At 43.2% G+C, this 16,467-nt stretch overlaps 1 protein-coding gene across 2 annotated transcripts; it reads right to left on the reverse strand.

Moving 5' to 3' along the window:
• Window positions 1–2,671: 2,671 nt before the first annotated feature.
• Window positions 2,672–9,681, reverse strand: LOC129838008 (glial fibrillary acidic protein-like). Of its 2 annotated transcripts, none has more exons than XM_055904630.1 (11): window positions 9,361–9,680; window positions 6,428–6,587; window positions 5,822–5,971; window positions 5,499–5,618; window positions 5,310–5,405; window positions 4,826–4,960; window positions 4,602–4,712; window positions 4,316–4,426; window positions 3,982–4,106; window positions 3,175–3,828; window positions 2,672–3,005 (listed from the first exon to the last, which is right to left on the reverse strand). In XM_055904630.1, exons 1-11 carry the CDS (start codon window positions 9,579–9,581, stop codon window positions 2,912–2,914), a joined length of 1,977 nt encoding a protein of 658 aa, XP_055760605.1. In that variant the 5' UTR covers window positions 9,582–9,680; the 3' UTR covers window positions 2,672–2,911. The 2 variants fall into 2 exon arrangements, with proteins under 2 accessions (XP_055760605.1, XP_055760606.1); XM_055904631.1 differs by having other exon boundaries at window positions 2,912–3,000; window positions 9,361–9,681.
• Window positions 9,682–16,467: the final 6,786 nt, after the last annotated feature.

Raw genomic sequence — 16,467 nt, forward strand, 5'->3', positions numbered from 1 at the left:
ATGGAAGAACTGGGACATTTTCAGCTTCAAGGAGTTCTGTTCAGATCCTTGCAGCACGTGGCAGTGCATTATCATGGTGAAACATACGAGGTGATGGAGATGGATGAATGGCACGCCATTGCGCCTCAGGATCTCGTCATGGTATCTCTGTGCATTCAAATTGCCATCGATAAAATGCAATTTTATTCGTTGTCTGTAGCTTATTCCTGCCCAAACCATATCCCCACCACCAATGACATCATCAAACTGCTCTCTCACACGACGCCATTCACGTGGTCTGCGGTTGTGAGGCAGGTTGGATGTACTGCCAAATTCTCTAAAACGACGTTGGCTTATGGTAGAAAAAATAACATTCAAATCTCTGGCAACAGCTCTGGTGGACATTCCTGCAGTCAGCATGCCAAGCACGCTCCCTCAAAACTTGAGGCATCTGTGGAATTGTGTTGTGTGACAAAACTGCACATTTTTGAGTGGCCTTTTATTGTCCCCAGCACAAGGTGCACCTGTGATATAATCAGCTTCTTGATATGCCACACCTATCAGGTGGATGGATTATCTTGGCAAATGAGAAATGCTCACTAACAGGTATGTTAACATATTTGTGCACAACATTTTTGAGAAATAATCTTTTTGTGCGTATGGAAAATGTCTGGGATAATTTATTTCAGGTCATAAATCATGGGACCAACACTTTACACGTTGCGTTTATATTTTTGTTCAGTATGTATGCTGCCTGTTTAATATGTTCAATTTTCAGCAGAAGATGGAATGTGCTTGACAGAACCATGGCTAGCTCCCGATTGTGCCTGCGCCACATCAACGCATCTCGACGCAGAGGTCACTCGCAGGCGTATGGCTCTTTCTTATGTCTTAATTATATTGATAATACACTGCATCCCATCATATTGATAAAGGCTATTTTTCGCCGTTTTTCTATTTCACAAGTAGTCCTACAAGACCCGAGTCTCCTTTAGGTTGGATGCACATTAAGGAGCGAACAAAATGTAATCTAATGACATGAATCAAGGCCAATCAGAGTCGAGAGAACGTCTGTCTGGCTCTCTTCCTCATTAGAGCGCGGGATTGACAGTTCTAGGTTCAACTATAATCTCCTGTGCGCTTCTACCGAGAAACAACGAGAGAGCGAGAGAGAGTCCTGTATACTGGCTATTAATTGCGCCTGTGTTTCGGGTGGGATGAGCTTGTGGAAATGATGACCCAGGGACATAGGCGGCTATTGATTAATTCGATATATGCCTACATCTATCTCTTGGATGCTCCTGAATCATCCGGATAATTGCTGCATTAAAATGATTTGAGCTGGATTGGAGCCTATAGCCTACACATAGCCCACGTTCGTATTTTACAAATGCATTTGGGTTTTAATGTAGGTCCAGAAGGTTTTTCTTTGTGCTTGACTACATATTAAGTAACATACCCCCGACTGTGAAATTGTATTTCTAAAAATATAAATACAATTAGACCCTCCCCTAAGTGATCCAAAAATGCTACATCTTTTCGTTCCTGATTTACAAGTCACTACATTCACAAATGGTGTCATAAAATACATCACATTGAGAGAACAAAGCTGAGTATCAATTGACCTCAGCTACCACAGGCCTTGTTCTTCAGATAATTGGTATATTTATCTAATGTATATTTTTCTTTAGAGAAACAGAATCAGAGAGGTGCATTGAGAGGTAAATACTATATATTAAAAGAGATGTTCTTCTATACCCATAGGCCCGGAAATCTGCTCCATACCTTTTCACTTTCTCAAAAAAATCTTCCTCTTAACATTTGACATAGGCTTCAAGGAATGGCAATGTCAAAACACTCCCTGTCAATGTGAGCTTGTATCAAAACCAGCAATGGGTCTCTCCGTTTATCTTGAGCACAACCAATAGTAGGTGAGTGAGGTCTTCCAGATCCACTGATGCGACAATTCAACAACACATAAGACCGCAGGTGCATTCGCATATATGACTAGAATCATGATGCTATTCTGATATCGTACCACCGGTATTCTAATCTTAGTTGTGTTGTATTTGAGTGAATTGGTGTTGCATGACCTCTAGATGCTCCGATCCGCCTCATGTCCTCTGTGCTGTTGGTCCTCTCCGCCATGGGACGCGGACTGTGTTTGGCATGTGCGGACGAGACCCAATCGCTCCCGATCAGTGGTAAATAGAAAAGGTGTGGATATGGATGGAATGGGGACATGGAACGCCTGTGTGCCATCGCTTCGCTGCAAGACCGAAGCTGTATGATGGCCCCTCGAGAGGATGTCAGGGTGAAGGACCCCTCGGGTGACTCTCTTCACTCATCCTTCACTTTACCTCTCCTTCACTCTCTTTTTGCTCTATTGCACCCTGCCTCTCCACACGCCCGTACAACCTATAGGCCTAGTGTGCAGAGCAAGGACCACCTCATATATTCAATGTGAGTGGGAGAACGAGTGTGAATTTGTGTAACATGGAATGTGTGTAATTTAACCTCTCCATGGTACCATATCGATTGTGGTTTTCATTATGCCTTAGGGGGATGTCACAAAAGCTGATATGGAAATGCATTTCAGGATAACATTTTCTATGATTCATTGTGCACAAAAACATTATGTAGCCTAATAACTAAACCAAACTAGACAATGTAATGAATGAAACACCAGGAATTGAATGCTGAGAGCTTTATTTGCTGCTTGTTGCGTAGCTGTGTAAGGCACACAGAGTTTCTGAATATGTGGTTCAAAGGCACATCACAAGAGCTGAAGGGTACTGCTTGACTAGGTTGCAGGGTCATTCATGGTCTCATGTCTTGGTCAAAGGTCAGAGACCAGACATGAGCCGTCAGTGCAAAGCTCCAGGGGCGTGAGGGGTTAAGGGGTGAGAGGAGGTCACATGGTCATTTACGCCTATTCCTCGTCCGAGTCGTCGGCAGCGCCAGAGATTATGTAGGTTTGCTCCGTTGTGTCGCTTTCCAGTGTCTCATCCTCTGATTTAACTGTTCTAAGGGAAATACAAAAATTACCTGGTTGAATAAGTTTCTTTACAAAAGACACGATGTGAAGAATTTTCACTGTGTTAAACATTCTGACCTAACAATGTTCTATCCTAACAATGGTCAATGATAAACCTACAATACTCTCATTATTGTTTAAGTCCAGGTTACTTTTACCTGATGAGCACCGTCCTCCTCTCTGTCATCTCCACTGCCTGCTCCTCGTGGGAGTACTCCATGGAGGCGCCGTACCCATAATCACCTGCACCTTTTCCCATGCCTTCGCCCATGCCTTCAGCATTGCCTCCAGCACCCATGGCTCCAGCACCCATGCCTTTAGCACCACTGGCTACAGCACCAATTCCTCCACCATCCATGCCTCCACCCATTCCTCCAGCACCTGTGCTTCCAGCTCCTAGGCCTCCAGCACCCACGCCTCCAGCACCCACGCCTTTGGCTCCAATTCCTCCAGCTCCCATTCCTCCACCACCAATGCTTCCAGCTCCACCCCTGGCTCCTGCACCCAATCCTCCAGCTCCCATCCCTCCAGCACCCATTCCTCCAGCACCCATTCCTCCACCAAGGCTTCCAGCTCCACCCCTGCCTCCTGCACCCATGCCTCCAGCTCCCATCCCTCCAGCACCCATGCCTCCACCTAAGCTTCCAGCTCCACCCATTCCTCCACCCATTCCTCCACCACTGCCTCCAGGTCCAATGCCTCCAGCCATGCCCACACTCATCCCAGCGCTCATGGAGCTTGAGCTGCTACTCATTATGGACATGGTCCCAACCATGGTTGTGAGTCGCAAGTCCTCGCCCTCAATCAGCTTCCTATGGAAACAGAGAAAAGCCATATCAATGGACAAGAATTAAGAATATATGACATTACCACAAATGCGATCTTCTAAAGGTTATTTACATGCTCTGTATGATCCTATCTAAATCCATTGCACTAAACCTGGCATCACCCGAGTGGTACCTCACCTGTAAGTTGTGATCTCAATCTCCAGAGCCATCTTCATGTTCAGAAGGTCCTGGTATTCACGCAGGTGCAGAGCGATCTTTGACTTGGTGGATTTCAGCTCCTCCTTCAGGGCCTCAATTCTTGCCTGTGACGTCAAAAGAGCCAGCCTGAGTTTGCACCTTAGTAGGCTACAGATGAAAGGTTCAACACCAACCTTTCATATGTACCCTACTTCGATTTGAACTGTGTACAATCAATTCAGATAGATTTAATGGTTGAGTTCTGTAGTAAACCGGACTGAGGTAAGGTTCATGAATAACTGGACCATTCCACCTTCTGATCTAACGTGCTCACCTGAAGGTCCTCCAGCTCTTTCTTGTACTTTTCCTGTGCTTCACGGATTTGTGCCTCCAGAGCCTCATTCTTGGTCATCAGAGCTTCCAGGCCACGCTCTTTGTTTAGGATCTTCAAAGGTTAGGAAAAATACAATACAAATGTATTTTTCATTCATATTTTGATTGAGGAAAATATCCATTGCCATAGGCGACAACACTTATTTAGTTATAGCCTCAATAATAATAGTTCATGTGTCACATTTTACAACCATGTAGGAATATCTTTATCAAATAGCCTAACTTACATCCTTCTTGGCGCCAGCAACTTCTTCCCTGACACTTCGAACTATATCCACATGTTTTGTTGTCTTGCTGTTCAGGTCTTCAAATTTACTTTTATACCAGGAATCCATTTCCTATAACATATAGGGGCCATGAAACACATATTCTGGGGTCATGAAACACATTCACACCTTGAAATTAATGACTGCTGTATGAATACACTCCAGTTAATTATAAATAGACCTACCTGTAAATTCTTTGCCGCAATTTCGTCATACTGAGCTTGGATTTGTTTGAGAGCGCCTGAGATGTCGGGGAGGTCATAAGCGCTCTGGGCTGAGGAGTGGGCAGCATATATCATTTTCAGTAGCTCTTCAATTTCCTGAGAAAGAAAAAATATTTTAAAAATCTGCCTGCAACAGAGCATGCTGGGAAATATGACAATGAGGCCCCTCCCACATCTGTGGAAAACTCCATAGATTTAACTCCCTTTCCTTGGTTACTCTCAACGGAGTTAAAAGTACTCCACCCCAATGAACTCCAGTTTTCAACACAGGAAGCATATCACTCTCTTGAGGGTTAAGACAACTCATAAGAGTGAATTTAACCCACCCGAAAATGTAACACTGCGATTTCAACTATCCTTGATTTACTGTTTATCATTTCGTCCGTTAGCGAGAGTTGGTACAGGTCGGTCCAAATCAATCAGTGCGCGCTATAACGCGACCTACCGCTTTGTGCACCCTCTGAAGGAATTCAATCTCCACCTCCAACTGCTCCAGCTGTTTCTCCAGGGCGATGCGCTGAGAGGTGGCTCTGTCCACATCCTGAAAACCACATAGCGGCACACAATGGCGTCAATGTTGATGTTTATTAGGCAATTTTGGCCAAGACTATACAGTGATTAAACAGCCTCTCACCGGACGGAATGCTTCTATCTCCATCTCGGCCCGCCTCCTCAGCTCAACCGCCTCCTCGTATTTGACTTTGGTTATCTCCAGTTGACCTGCCATGGCCTCTTTGCCAGCTAAGGCTTGGTCCTGTAAACCAAAACACAGATTCATCTTTATTGGGGTTTAAAGGTAACACGCGTGTCACCATATTGGACACATTCCAATTATCGCTCTCTATTTCATTCTTTATCCCTCTCCTCCTCTCTGTGTGTGTGCGTTTCTGTTTTCTCCGAGGTAAACAAGAAAAACGGGGACCGTGATGACGTGTGGATTAAGCCATTCTGTCTCACCCGCTGCATTCTCATCTGATCTGCAATCCTCTTCAGATCTCTCAGCTGATCCTCATAGAGTTTGCGCAGGCCCGACGGCTTCACGAACCGGTTCTGGATGCCGTCAATCTCCATCTCCAACAGCTTGTTCTGCTGCTCCAGGGATCGAACCTTTTAAGAGAATGACAATGGCAGGGTATGAATTATCATCAAGTTCACCAGGGCCCCTCACTTGAATATGCTCGCTGCCCAAATACGTGGGAATAATGAGCGACTCCGTCCCCACAGCCAGAAGGCGCGTTTCTCCACTGCATGCCTGTATGGCACACTCAAGCAAGCGTCGTCTAATCAGACAAATTCCATCAAATAAACATTGTTCCTCTACTTAAGGGCGGCAGAATATCGCACAGATGTTAAAGAATATTGGCTGTGGCACTGAGGCAATGTATCCGGCCAGAACCCACACACAATAGCACATGCATGTGAAGAACAGCTATGTATAGACTATAGCTTACTCGAAAGTTGGCTATCTCTAATATGAAAGGCACAAAACAACAAGTTCATCCCCATACGTTGCGTGAATTAGTCTGTGCGCCTTGTGTGTGAGCAAGCGTGGTGAGTGCTTACCTTCTCAATGTAAACAGCGAGTCTGTCGTTCAGTACGACCATCTCCTGCCGCTCACCACTGCGCGTGCTGAGGAATACTTTGTTCTCCGCAGCAGATGCGTCCAGGTCCACCGGGGTCCCGTTGCCATAGCCCACACACGCCATGGTTCCCACATTCCCGCTAAAATGACAGACAGTTCAACACTCACCGCTTGACCTGGAGATAACTGACATCACTTTGTTATTCTGTGAACATCAAGACATAACGTCAACATGAAATGTTTTAAAGGTTATTGCCACTTGCGTGTCATATCACAGCCATCGATGGCCTGTCACAATCTTTTATTAATTTCCAGGTGCCACATTTGTTCCTACTCTGATGTCAGTGGCACATTTTTGGGGGGCTGGGCTGAAGACGTCTATATCCGTCCGCTAATACAGGACTAGTAAAGGCCCAGTGCACCACTTTTTGTGATAAAAAAAACGAAATGTATTTGTATTTGAGTGTTTAACAGCATTTGTAACTGGAGTCTGAAAATTATCTGTACACAACAATGAATCTGATAGCCTAATACTTGCATGATATAAAGTATGGTTTCCAGTTTCTTTCAATACTTTGCAAATATAACTTATTTCTATGTGAAAACAGAAATGGTCTGATCATTCCTTTTACTAGTCGCGCTTACCCAGAGCAATTTACAGTAGTGGGTGCATACCTATTCATTCTCTTTTGTACTGGTCCCCCGTGGAAATCAAACCCACAACCCTAGCGTTGCAAGCCCATGCTGTACCGACTGAGCCACATCCTCACAAACCACTTGATTTCTCAATGTACTCAATTACTGTATTGTGCATTGTTTTCCTTCGTGTTGATGGGAAGTCTACAGGTACCTAACCTAGATGACCAGCCAATACAGTAATGTACACTGACATTAAGTGGTTTGTAAGGATTGTAAATGAATACTTCACAAAAAGTGGTTGTTTTCCATGTTATTTGTTATTTGTTTGTGTATTTCCCATAACTTTGCATCTTTTGATGTAGATGTTTGATGATAGGGTTTTGTTCTTTCTGGATTCTACTAGAATGACAATCACAGAGAAGGGGACAGGGCAACAACTCTTACACTTCCAACTATTGAATCCTGCAAAAATACTGTTCTTAATTATACATTTTATTTTTTATTTTTTTACAAAGCGTAATTTATAGATTTTTTTTATTCAGATTTTTCAAGGGGTGCTACAGCACCCATAAATCCCACACCTATGGACTACAACTGTTACAAGTTAAAATAATAAATTTTAATAAAATTAATGTTGTTCTCATGGATATGAGCTATTTTGCTGTTTTTGAAATGTATTGAATTTAGTCTCTTACAATGTTTAGGCCTACCTACTTATTTACTTAGTGACACCTAAAACCTAAAATTCACAATAATATAAAGAGTTGTACATTTTTTAGATGCTAGTCTTGTAGGCTAATCGTTATGTGGGAAATTGACATAGGCCTTACTGTTTTCGTTTTAATCAATTGATGCCTTCGACTTGCATCAAAAATACATTTAGAAATGGGCTAGTGCTGCACAATAAGAAACAATTACAACTGTGGTGGATTATAAATTGTCTGTGGTTCCACTATCTAAGAGTTCATTTGCTTGATGGTGTTTTTAATGCTTGATTACAATAAAGGTAGCCTATCAACTCTGAAAGCCAGGCTTGTCTCTGGTGCAATTAGACAGGAACATGTATTTCACAGAGTGAAGGAGAATTTGATTTGTTATGTCTGTCAGGAAGAATTGTGGCAAGTCTTTGAGTCATCTGTCAGTAAGGAGACAAATTGGCCCATAGCCTCAGAAGAGCAGTAAGGGGAGGGGAGGTACATACACTATTGTCAGCAACTTCTCATCTATCTTGTACTGTAATAACTGCCTGTATTTTGGTGGTAATGTAACACAAGTCGCTTTCTGTAAATTCACAAATAGAATACTTGTGGTGTATCAGCAGTGTCATCTCGCACTCTCTTTAAGATGTTACCTATATTTTATCAACTGTATCTATATAACCTCTATTACCCACTACTATGCCAAACCGAACCATACTGTGCCTTACTGGGCTTGAACATTTGAGTAAAACCACAGATTGGACAATGAACCAGATATTTCACTGGATATATGAATATGTAGCATCCGGTTGGTGTGTCCACTCACTACCAAATATGGCGATGAAAGGGTAAGGGGGATACCTAGTCAGTTGTACACCTGAACGCCTTCAACTGAAATGTGTCTTCCGCATTTAACCCAACCCCTCTGAATCAGAGAGGTGCTGGGGGCTGCCTTAATCAACAGCCACGTCTTTGGCGCCCGGGGAACAGTGGGTTAACTGCCTTGCTCAGGGGTAGGACGACAGATTTTTACCTTGTCAGCTCGGGGATTCGATCCAGCAACCTTTCGGTTACTGGCCCAACGCTCTAACCACTTTTTTTTCCTCCTCAATGAAACACTTGATACTTAATACAGTTTTCTGTTTCCAAAACTAGAACCTGTAACAAACAGAGGGGACCACGTTTTGTAGACTTTATCCTTTGGCCAAGTTTCTAAAAATAGCATTGTTTAGAAGGAGTGCATGGGCCAATTGAATTACAGTATTGCACATAGGCACTTCAGAGAGTAGGCGTTCCCTGAAATGCGCAAATAAATGCTAAAATGCGCCAGTAGGATCTCGCTAGCTGGTGCTTGACTCTGCCCACTTCCTTGCTTGTTCTGCCCACGATGATTAATTTGCTCCCATTGGAAACAGCAGGCTCTGGTCTATCTTGCGTTTGTTATAAAGATCTTTGATATAGTCCTAGCAACTACGGTGGATGCGGAACCAGGCCAGCTCAGTTCAGCTCAGTTTGGCTTAGTTATGTGAAAAGGCTATTAGTGTACTAGGTGTACAGGGTGGAGTGAGCATCTTACCCAGCCATGCGGGCGTTGCGTGAGGTGGAGACGGTCCTTCTGCCCATGGTCTGGGCCTGCATACCGCTGGCTCCGGCACTGCGTGAGTAGCTGGCTGACTGGTGGCGGTTAACTCTCCGGGTCGGGGATGGGCTGGACACCCTAACCTGGTAGGAGGATGAGCTGCTGCTGTCCTCAAAGTGGCGTCGGTAGGACGAAATCCTCTCAGGGCTGCGACTCATGTTGGCGGCTGCTCGGGTTTGCCTTTGTCTGCGTTCTCTGGAGGTGGTCAGTCTTCACCTATGGGACCTCTGCTGCTTTTGTTGTGCACTAGCTCCATCGCCTGAGGCTCTTTATATTCCACACGGCCTGGCTTAGCCCAGCCCAAAGGCATGGCCTGGCCCAACCCAACTCATGAGCCAAGACCTCTGGAATCTCTAACCTCAGCACCACAGTGGGCCAGACCTGCCACGACATTCAGACATCTGCCAGCACCCTGCGAGGAGCTGAATAGGGGCTATGGAACAGAAAGGCAGATAGAACAGAAGCAGCGCTAGCAGGGCCCATTAGGCAGTAGGTGCGTCCAACAGCAGTCACTGATGTAATCTGCTCCGATGGGGCAGGGGGCTTTAATTGCACGCAGAGCACAGGGCCAGGGGGTGACCCGATGAGGTCAGGCTGGCTTCAGAGGGACAAGGGGCTGCCTGAGATTTGACATAAATTGGTACTTATTAGTCTGGTCTGTTTTTTACATTAAATAAAGGATATGCAGAAACCAAATAGAAAATGGAATTAACTGCTTGAGAGAGAATCAGGGAAACTGAAGAAGCAGGGGGGTTGGTCTGAAGTTCACGCTTGATGTGGCAGAAAGATGTGAAGGGAGTAAACGATAGTCTGGTCTGTGACAGGGAGTAGCTCCTACTACAACACCTATAAGGCCACTCAGCCGGCCAGGGCGTCAGCAAATAGACATGGTCCTGACAAGATACTGCCTTGATCCTAAACCCTAACTGACCACTAACAAACAAAACCCCCCAAACATACTCACAAGCATAGACAGTAAGTACATACAGCATCAATATGTGTGTTCCCTATTACTACCTATGCACCACTGAAGTCAGGCTTCTCGAATGAGCTACACTAGGCCAGCACTGTACATAGAAGATAGCAAACCTTCTGCTGGCCTACGTACTATAGTCAGGATATTATGGTTCCCACCCATTATTTGCTTGAGCCACTGCCAAAACCGTAAAACTGTCAAAAATGGTGACACTATATTTTACAGTGTTATTACTGTGATAATTATTGTACATACAGTGTAGGGAATGAATACTCATTGTTATACTGTACATACAGCAGTAAAACGATTTACAATAAAGGGGCCATCTCTCAGCTGTTTACCAAAACAGTGGCGTAGTGTAGGCTTTGTTGTTGTTTGAACTGCAGATTGCCCCTTTAAGTACAGCGAAACAATGGGTATTGATTGACAAGAATAATCACATATTAAAGTGTTACTTCAAATACAGTATATTGGACTCTTGTCCTATAGGCATTTTGCCGGATCTGAAAAACTGCAACATTGTAACATTGTGTGAGGGTGTCAACATTTTTACGAGAGATTCACTGAATTTTCCATTGGTAAGATTCTTTCCATTTACCTCAGAGCTTGCAGGCGTGTGGGATGTGGAGGAGTCTGCTCTGCGTATCTCAGTGATGAGAACAGAAGCTAAGTATGCCCACCAGCGCAGTTCAACATCTAATCAAACTATGACATCACTCATCCATAACATACTCGCTCCATTGCACAAGGGTGCACAGTGCCGGAGCCATATATAGAGAGACATACAGTGGCTTCAAAAAGTATTCACACCCCTTAACTTTTTCCACATTTTGTTGTATTACTGTCTGAATTTTAAATGGATTAAATTGAGATTTTGTGTCACTGGCCTACAAACTCAATACCCCATAACGTCAAAGTGGAATTATCTTTTTAGAAAATTTTCCAAATTCATTAAAAATGAAAAGCTGAAATGTCTTGAGTCAATAAGTATTCTACCCCTTTTGTTATGGCAAGCCTAAATAAGTTCAGGAGTATACATTTGATTAACAAGTAACATAATAGGTATCATGGACGCACTCTGTGGGCAATAATAGTGTTTAGTATAACTGTTTAGTGACTACCTCATCTCTGTACTCCACACATATAGTTATCTGTAAGGTCCCTCAGTGGAGCAGTGAATTTCAAACACAGACTCAATCGCAAAGACCAGGGAGGTTTTCCAATGCCTCACAAAGGGAACCTATTGGTAGATGGGTCAAAAAAAGCGTCCATTGAATACCCCTTTGAGCATGGTGACGTTATTAATTACACTTTGGATGGTATCAATACACCCAGTCACTACAAAGATACAGGCGTCCTTCCTAACTCAGTTGCCGGAGAGGAAGGAAACTGCTCAGGGATTTCACCATGAGGCCAATGGTGACTATAAAACAGAGTTTATTGGATGTGAAAGGAGAAAATTGAGGATGGATTAACAACATTGTAGTTACTCCACAATACTAACCTAAATTACAGAGTGAAAAGAAGGAAGCCTGTATTGTCACGACTTCCACCGAGGGTGGTTCCTCTCCCTGTTCGGGCGGTGCTCGGCGGTCGGTGTTGCCGGCCTACTAGCCATCCCCGATCCATTTTTCCTTTTCCGTTTGTTTTGTTTTTGGTTCATTCACACCTGGTTTTCATTTGCTTTAATTTCTGTGTGTATATTTACCCGTTTCCCCACTCAGGTTTGTGCAGGATTATTTTTCTTGTTGCTTATGGAGGCTTTCCTCAGTGTATTTCGCGCGTGTTTATTATAGTAAGGTGCCTTGTGTTTGTGCGCCTTACGGGAGTACTGTTAGTTCCCATTATCTTGGGCGTTGTTTTTGGGTATTGTACTGTACCGTTTTTTTGGACTTGCCCTTATTAAAACATACGCTACACTGACTTCTCTGCTCTCCTACGTTTGACTCCTGACCTACCTTCAGTGCGTAACGCAACATGTACAGAATACGAAACATAAAACATCCATCCTGTTTGCAATAAGGCACTAAAGTGAAACTCAAAAAAAATTGGCAAAGAAAAAACTTTATGTCCTGAATACAAAGTGTTATGTTTGGGACAATTCCAACACAACACATCACTGAGTACCACTCTTCATATTGTCAAGCATGGTGGTGGCTGCATAATGTTATGGGTATGCATGTCCTAGGCAAGGACTAGTGAGTTTTTTGGGTGGATAAAAATAAACAGAATAGAGCTAAGCACAGGCCTTATCCTAGAGGAAACCCTGGTTCATTCTGCTTTCCAACAGACACTGGGAGACAAATTCACCTTTCAGCAGAACAATAAACTAAAACACAAGGGCAAATATACACTGGAGTTGCTGACCAAGATAACATTGAATGTTCCTGAGAGGCCTAGTTACAGTTTTGACTTAAATCTGCTAGAAGATCTATGGCAAGAGTTGAAAATGGCTGTCTAGTAATGATCAACAACCAACTTGACAGAGCTTGAAGAATTTTTTAAAGAATAATGTGCAAATATTGTACAATCCAGGTGTGCAAAGCTCTTGGAGTGTCATGCCCTGACCTTAGAGAGCCTTTTTATTCTCTATTTTGGTTAGGTCAGGGTGTGACTAGGGTGGGTACTCTAGTTTTTTGTATTTCTATGTTGGCCTGGTATGGTTCCCAATCAGAGACAACTGTCTATCGTTGTCTCTGATTGGGGATCATATTTAGGCAGCCTTTTCCCACCTGTTTTGTGTGGGATTTTGTTTTTGTATTGTTGCTTTTTAGCCCTACAAAGCTGAACATTTCGTTTGTTACTCTTTCTTCTTTTTTGTGCCGGTGATCATAAATAAAAATGATTAACCTACCCCACGCTGCATCTTGATCCGAACATCCTTCAAACAACGATCGTTACATGGAGACTTACCCAGAAAGACTCACAGCTGTAATCTCTGCCAAAGGTGATTCTAAGATGTATTGACTCAGGGCTGTGAATACTTATGTGAATTGGATATTTCTGTATTTCATTTTCAATAAATATGCTAAAATAAAATAAAAACATGTTTTCACTTTGTCATTATGGCATATTGTGTCTAGATGGGGGGGAGAAAACACATCTATTTAATCAATTTTTAATTAAGGCTATAACACAACAAAATGTTGAATAAGTTAAGTGGTACGAATACTTTCTGAAGGCACTGTAAATTACTATGGCTCTGCATTGTCCTGGAAAAGACGTCAACTTGTCCAAAAACATTTCTTACTTTCTGTTTTTGGCTATGTACCCTTTCATGAACAGGGTTCGGGTGAATTCCATTTATATTCAGGAAGTAAACTGAAATTCCTATTCCAATTTGCCTCAATGGATGTCTATGTGACAAATTTGCAATTGGAATGACAATTTACTTCCTGAAATGGCGTTGGTCCCAACCCTGGTTCAAGATGGCAATGTAATTAAACAGAGAATGTTGAGCCAGGAAAATTAAGACACAGACATTGCTGCTTCTGAAGCCATTCTCAAAGATCTGCCTCTCATCAATGTGCCTGGATTGTGTTTGTGGTGGTTTTTTAGTTGGATGAAGTAGAGAACCACTAGGTGAATAGATGCCTGTGGCTATGTACTTGTGTACAAGGACTGCTGAATTTGGCAACAAACTTGACACATCTATCATTGATGACAAAGGAACTTGTGAATGCCTTCTGGAGGTTATGTGGCAAATTCACATGGAGAGGTATTGGTTATTTCAAGTGGTTATTACATACAGTATATCACCCCAGTGCACCAGCTTTCTACATGGCAGGGATTAAGTTACCAATACGTTTTTCATAGCAGACAAATATCCTAAGTTAATTCAGTTATATAGCATATCATATGGCCGTGTCTGTTATTTCATGAGAACATGTATTTCCCTAGTAAATAATGTTCTTTGTACCTTGTTATAGATTTTGCCTGGTATCCACTGCTCGATCCTCAGATAACCTTTTTGACAATTAAAAGAGACATGGTAAATCAATGTGTGTTTATTTCATTTCATACAGAAGCTAAATAAAGTATTGTGTATTTGATCAGTATATGCAGCAACAACCTACCTATCTATATTATATCCAATAACTTAGCCTTCAACACAGCATGTTGTATTCACCAATGCTCATATTTACTTCAAAGGAGAGACCTGGGCCACGTTGAGTAGGCAAACATTGTGGAACGCTGCAGATAGAAATGTCACGAATAGATGTCATTCTTTATTCTGCCTGTCAATCAAGTTTATTTTATAAAGCCCTTTTTACAACAGCAGTTGTCACAGTGCTTTACCAGTTACCTGCCAAAATCCCAAAGAGCAAGCAAAGCAGAAGCGAATCAGTGGCCAGGACAAACTCCCTAGACAGATAAAACCTAGGAAGAAACCTAGAGAAAAATACAGCTCAGAGGGTTGGGCCCATCCTCTTCTGGCTGTACCAGGTAGAGATTTTTAGTACAGGCATTTAAGGCCTGATTGTTTTTCAGTTCATAGTGTTTGTTAGACTGATGGATAAGCAGACAGAGAATCATGTCTGTCCTACACAATATATTTATATCTGAATGTGTCACAATGTTGTGCACTGCTGAACGCAGCCCAGATACAATCTGAAGCCAAACATATCCCATATTACCATATCAGCTACCTACGGTACCCTGCACAAAGTACAAGGTTCAAAACATCATTTGGAGTTGATTATTATACAACGTGTGGATCTAATCCTGGATTCTGATTGGTTAAAACTGCATTCTAGCCGGTGTCTATTCCAGTTACCAGCGGCTAAATCTATGACGTTGAAATGCCTATTTACTCTGTTCCATCTGACTGCGCAATCCACTGTCTCGTCAGCCCAGCCACACAATTTATACACTAGATCTACACTGTAAAAAGCATCTAGACATTATCTCCCATTTCTTTTAGACTAGCATTTGGTTTTCAACAGCAGATATTTGTATTAACCTTGCTGTCTATAGCTCCAGCATTTGCAACATTGTTTCAATATTGAAATTCGATCTCCAGCTGTACCACAGTACTGAACGTGTCGGGGGTAAGGACGAGACATACAGGCTGGCCTCTTTTCTCAGCCATTCAAAATCCTGAATCGGCACAATGTTTCTGAATATATACAAAGAAATGTCAATAGGAAAAAAAATGGATCTGGTTTGCTGTCATTGCAGCTTCAGTTTGAAGTGATTACGTTAGTTGGCTAACGTTTCACAGGTATCTCTTCTGAACAGTGGCCTGGTGAGAGAGCAAATACACTACATGACCAAAAGTATGTGGACACCTGCTCGTCGAACATCTCATTCCAAAATCATGGGTATCAGTATGGAGTTGGTCCCCCCTTTGCTGCTATTGTCAGCAGCATACCACCCTGCATACCACTACTGGCTTGCTTCTGAAGCTAAGCAGGGTTGGTCCTGGTCAGGCCCTGGATGGGAGACCAGATGCTGCTGGAAGTGGTGTCGGAGGGCCAGTAGGAGGCACTCTTTCCTCTGGTCTAAAAAATATCCCAATGCCCCAGGGCAGTGATTGGGGACACTGCCCTGTGTAGGGTGCCGTCTTTCGGATGGGACGTTAAACGGGTGTCCTGACTCTCTGAGGTCATTAAAGATCCCATGGCACTTATCGTAAGAGTAGGGGTGTTAACCCCGGTGTCCTGGCTAAATTCCCAATCTGGCCCTCAAACCATCATGGTCACCTAATAATCCCCAGTTTACAATTGGCTCATTCATCCCCCTCCTCTCCCCTGTAACTATTCCCCAGGTCGTTGCTGCAAATGAGAACGTGTTCTCAGTCAACTTACCTGGTAAAATAACGGTAAAATAAAATAAATAAAATAACAGCCTCCACTCTTCTGGGAAGGCGTTCCACTAGATGTTGGAACATTGCTACGGGGACTTGCCTCCATTCAGCCACAAGAGCATTAGTGAGGTCGGGCACTGATGTTGTGTGATTAGGCCTGGCTCGCTGCTGGCATTCCAATTCATCCCAAAGGTGTTTGATAGGGTTGAGGTTAGGGCTCTGTGCAGGCCAGTCAAGTTCTTTCACATCGATCTAAACA

The sequence above is a fragment of the Salvelinus fontinalis genome, chromosome 38, assembly GCF_029448725.1.
Source record: "Salvelinus fontinalis isolate EN_2023a chromosome 38, ASM2944872v1, whole genome shotgun sequence".
Taxonomy (NCBI): Eukaryota; Metazoa; Chordata; class Actinopteri; order Salmoniformes; family Salmonidae; genus Salvelinus; species Salvelinus fontinalis.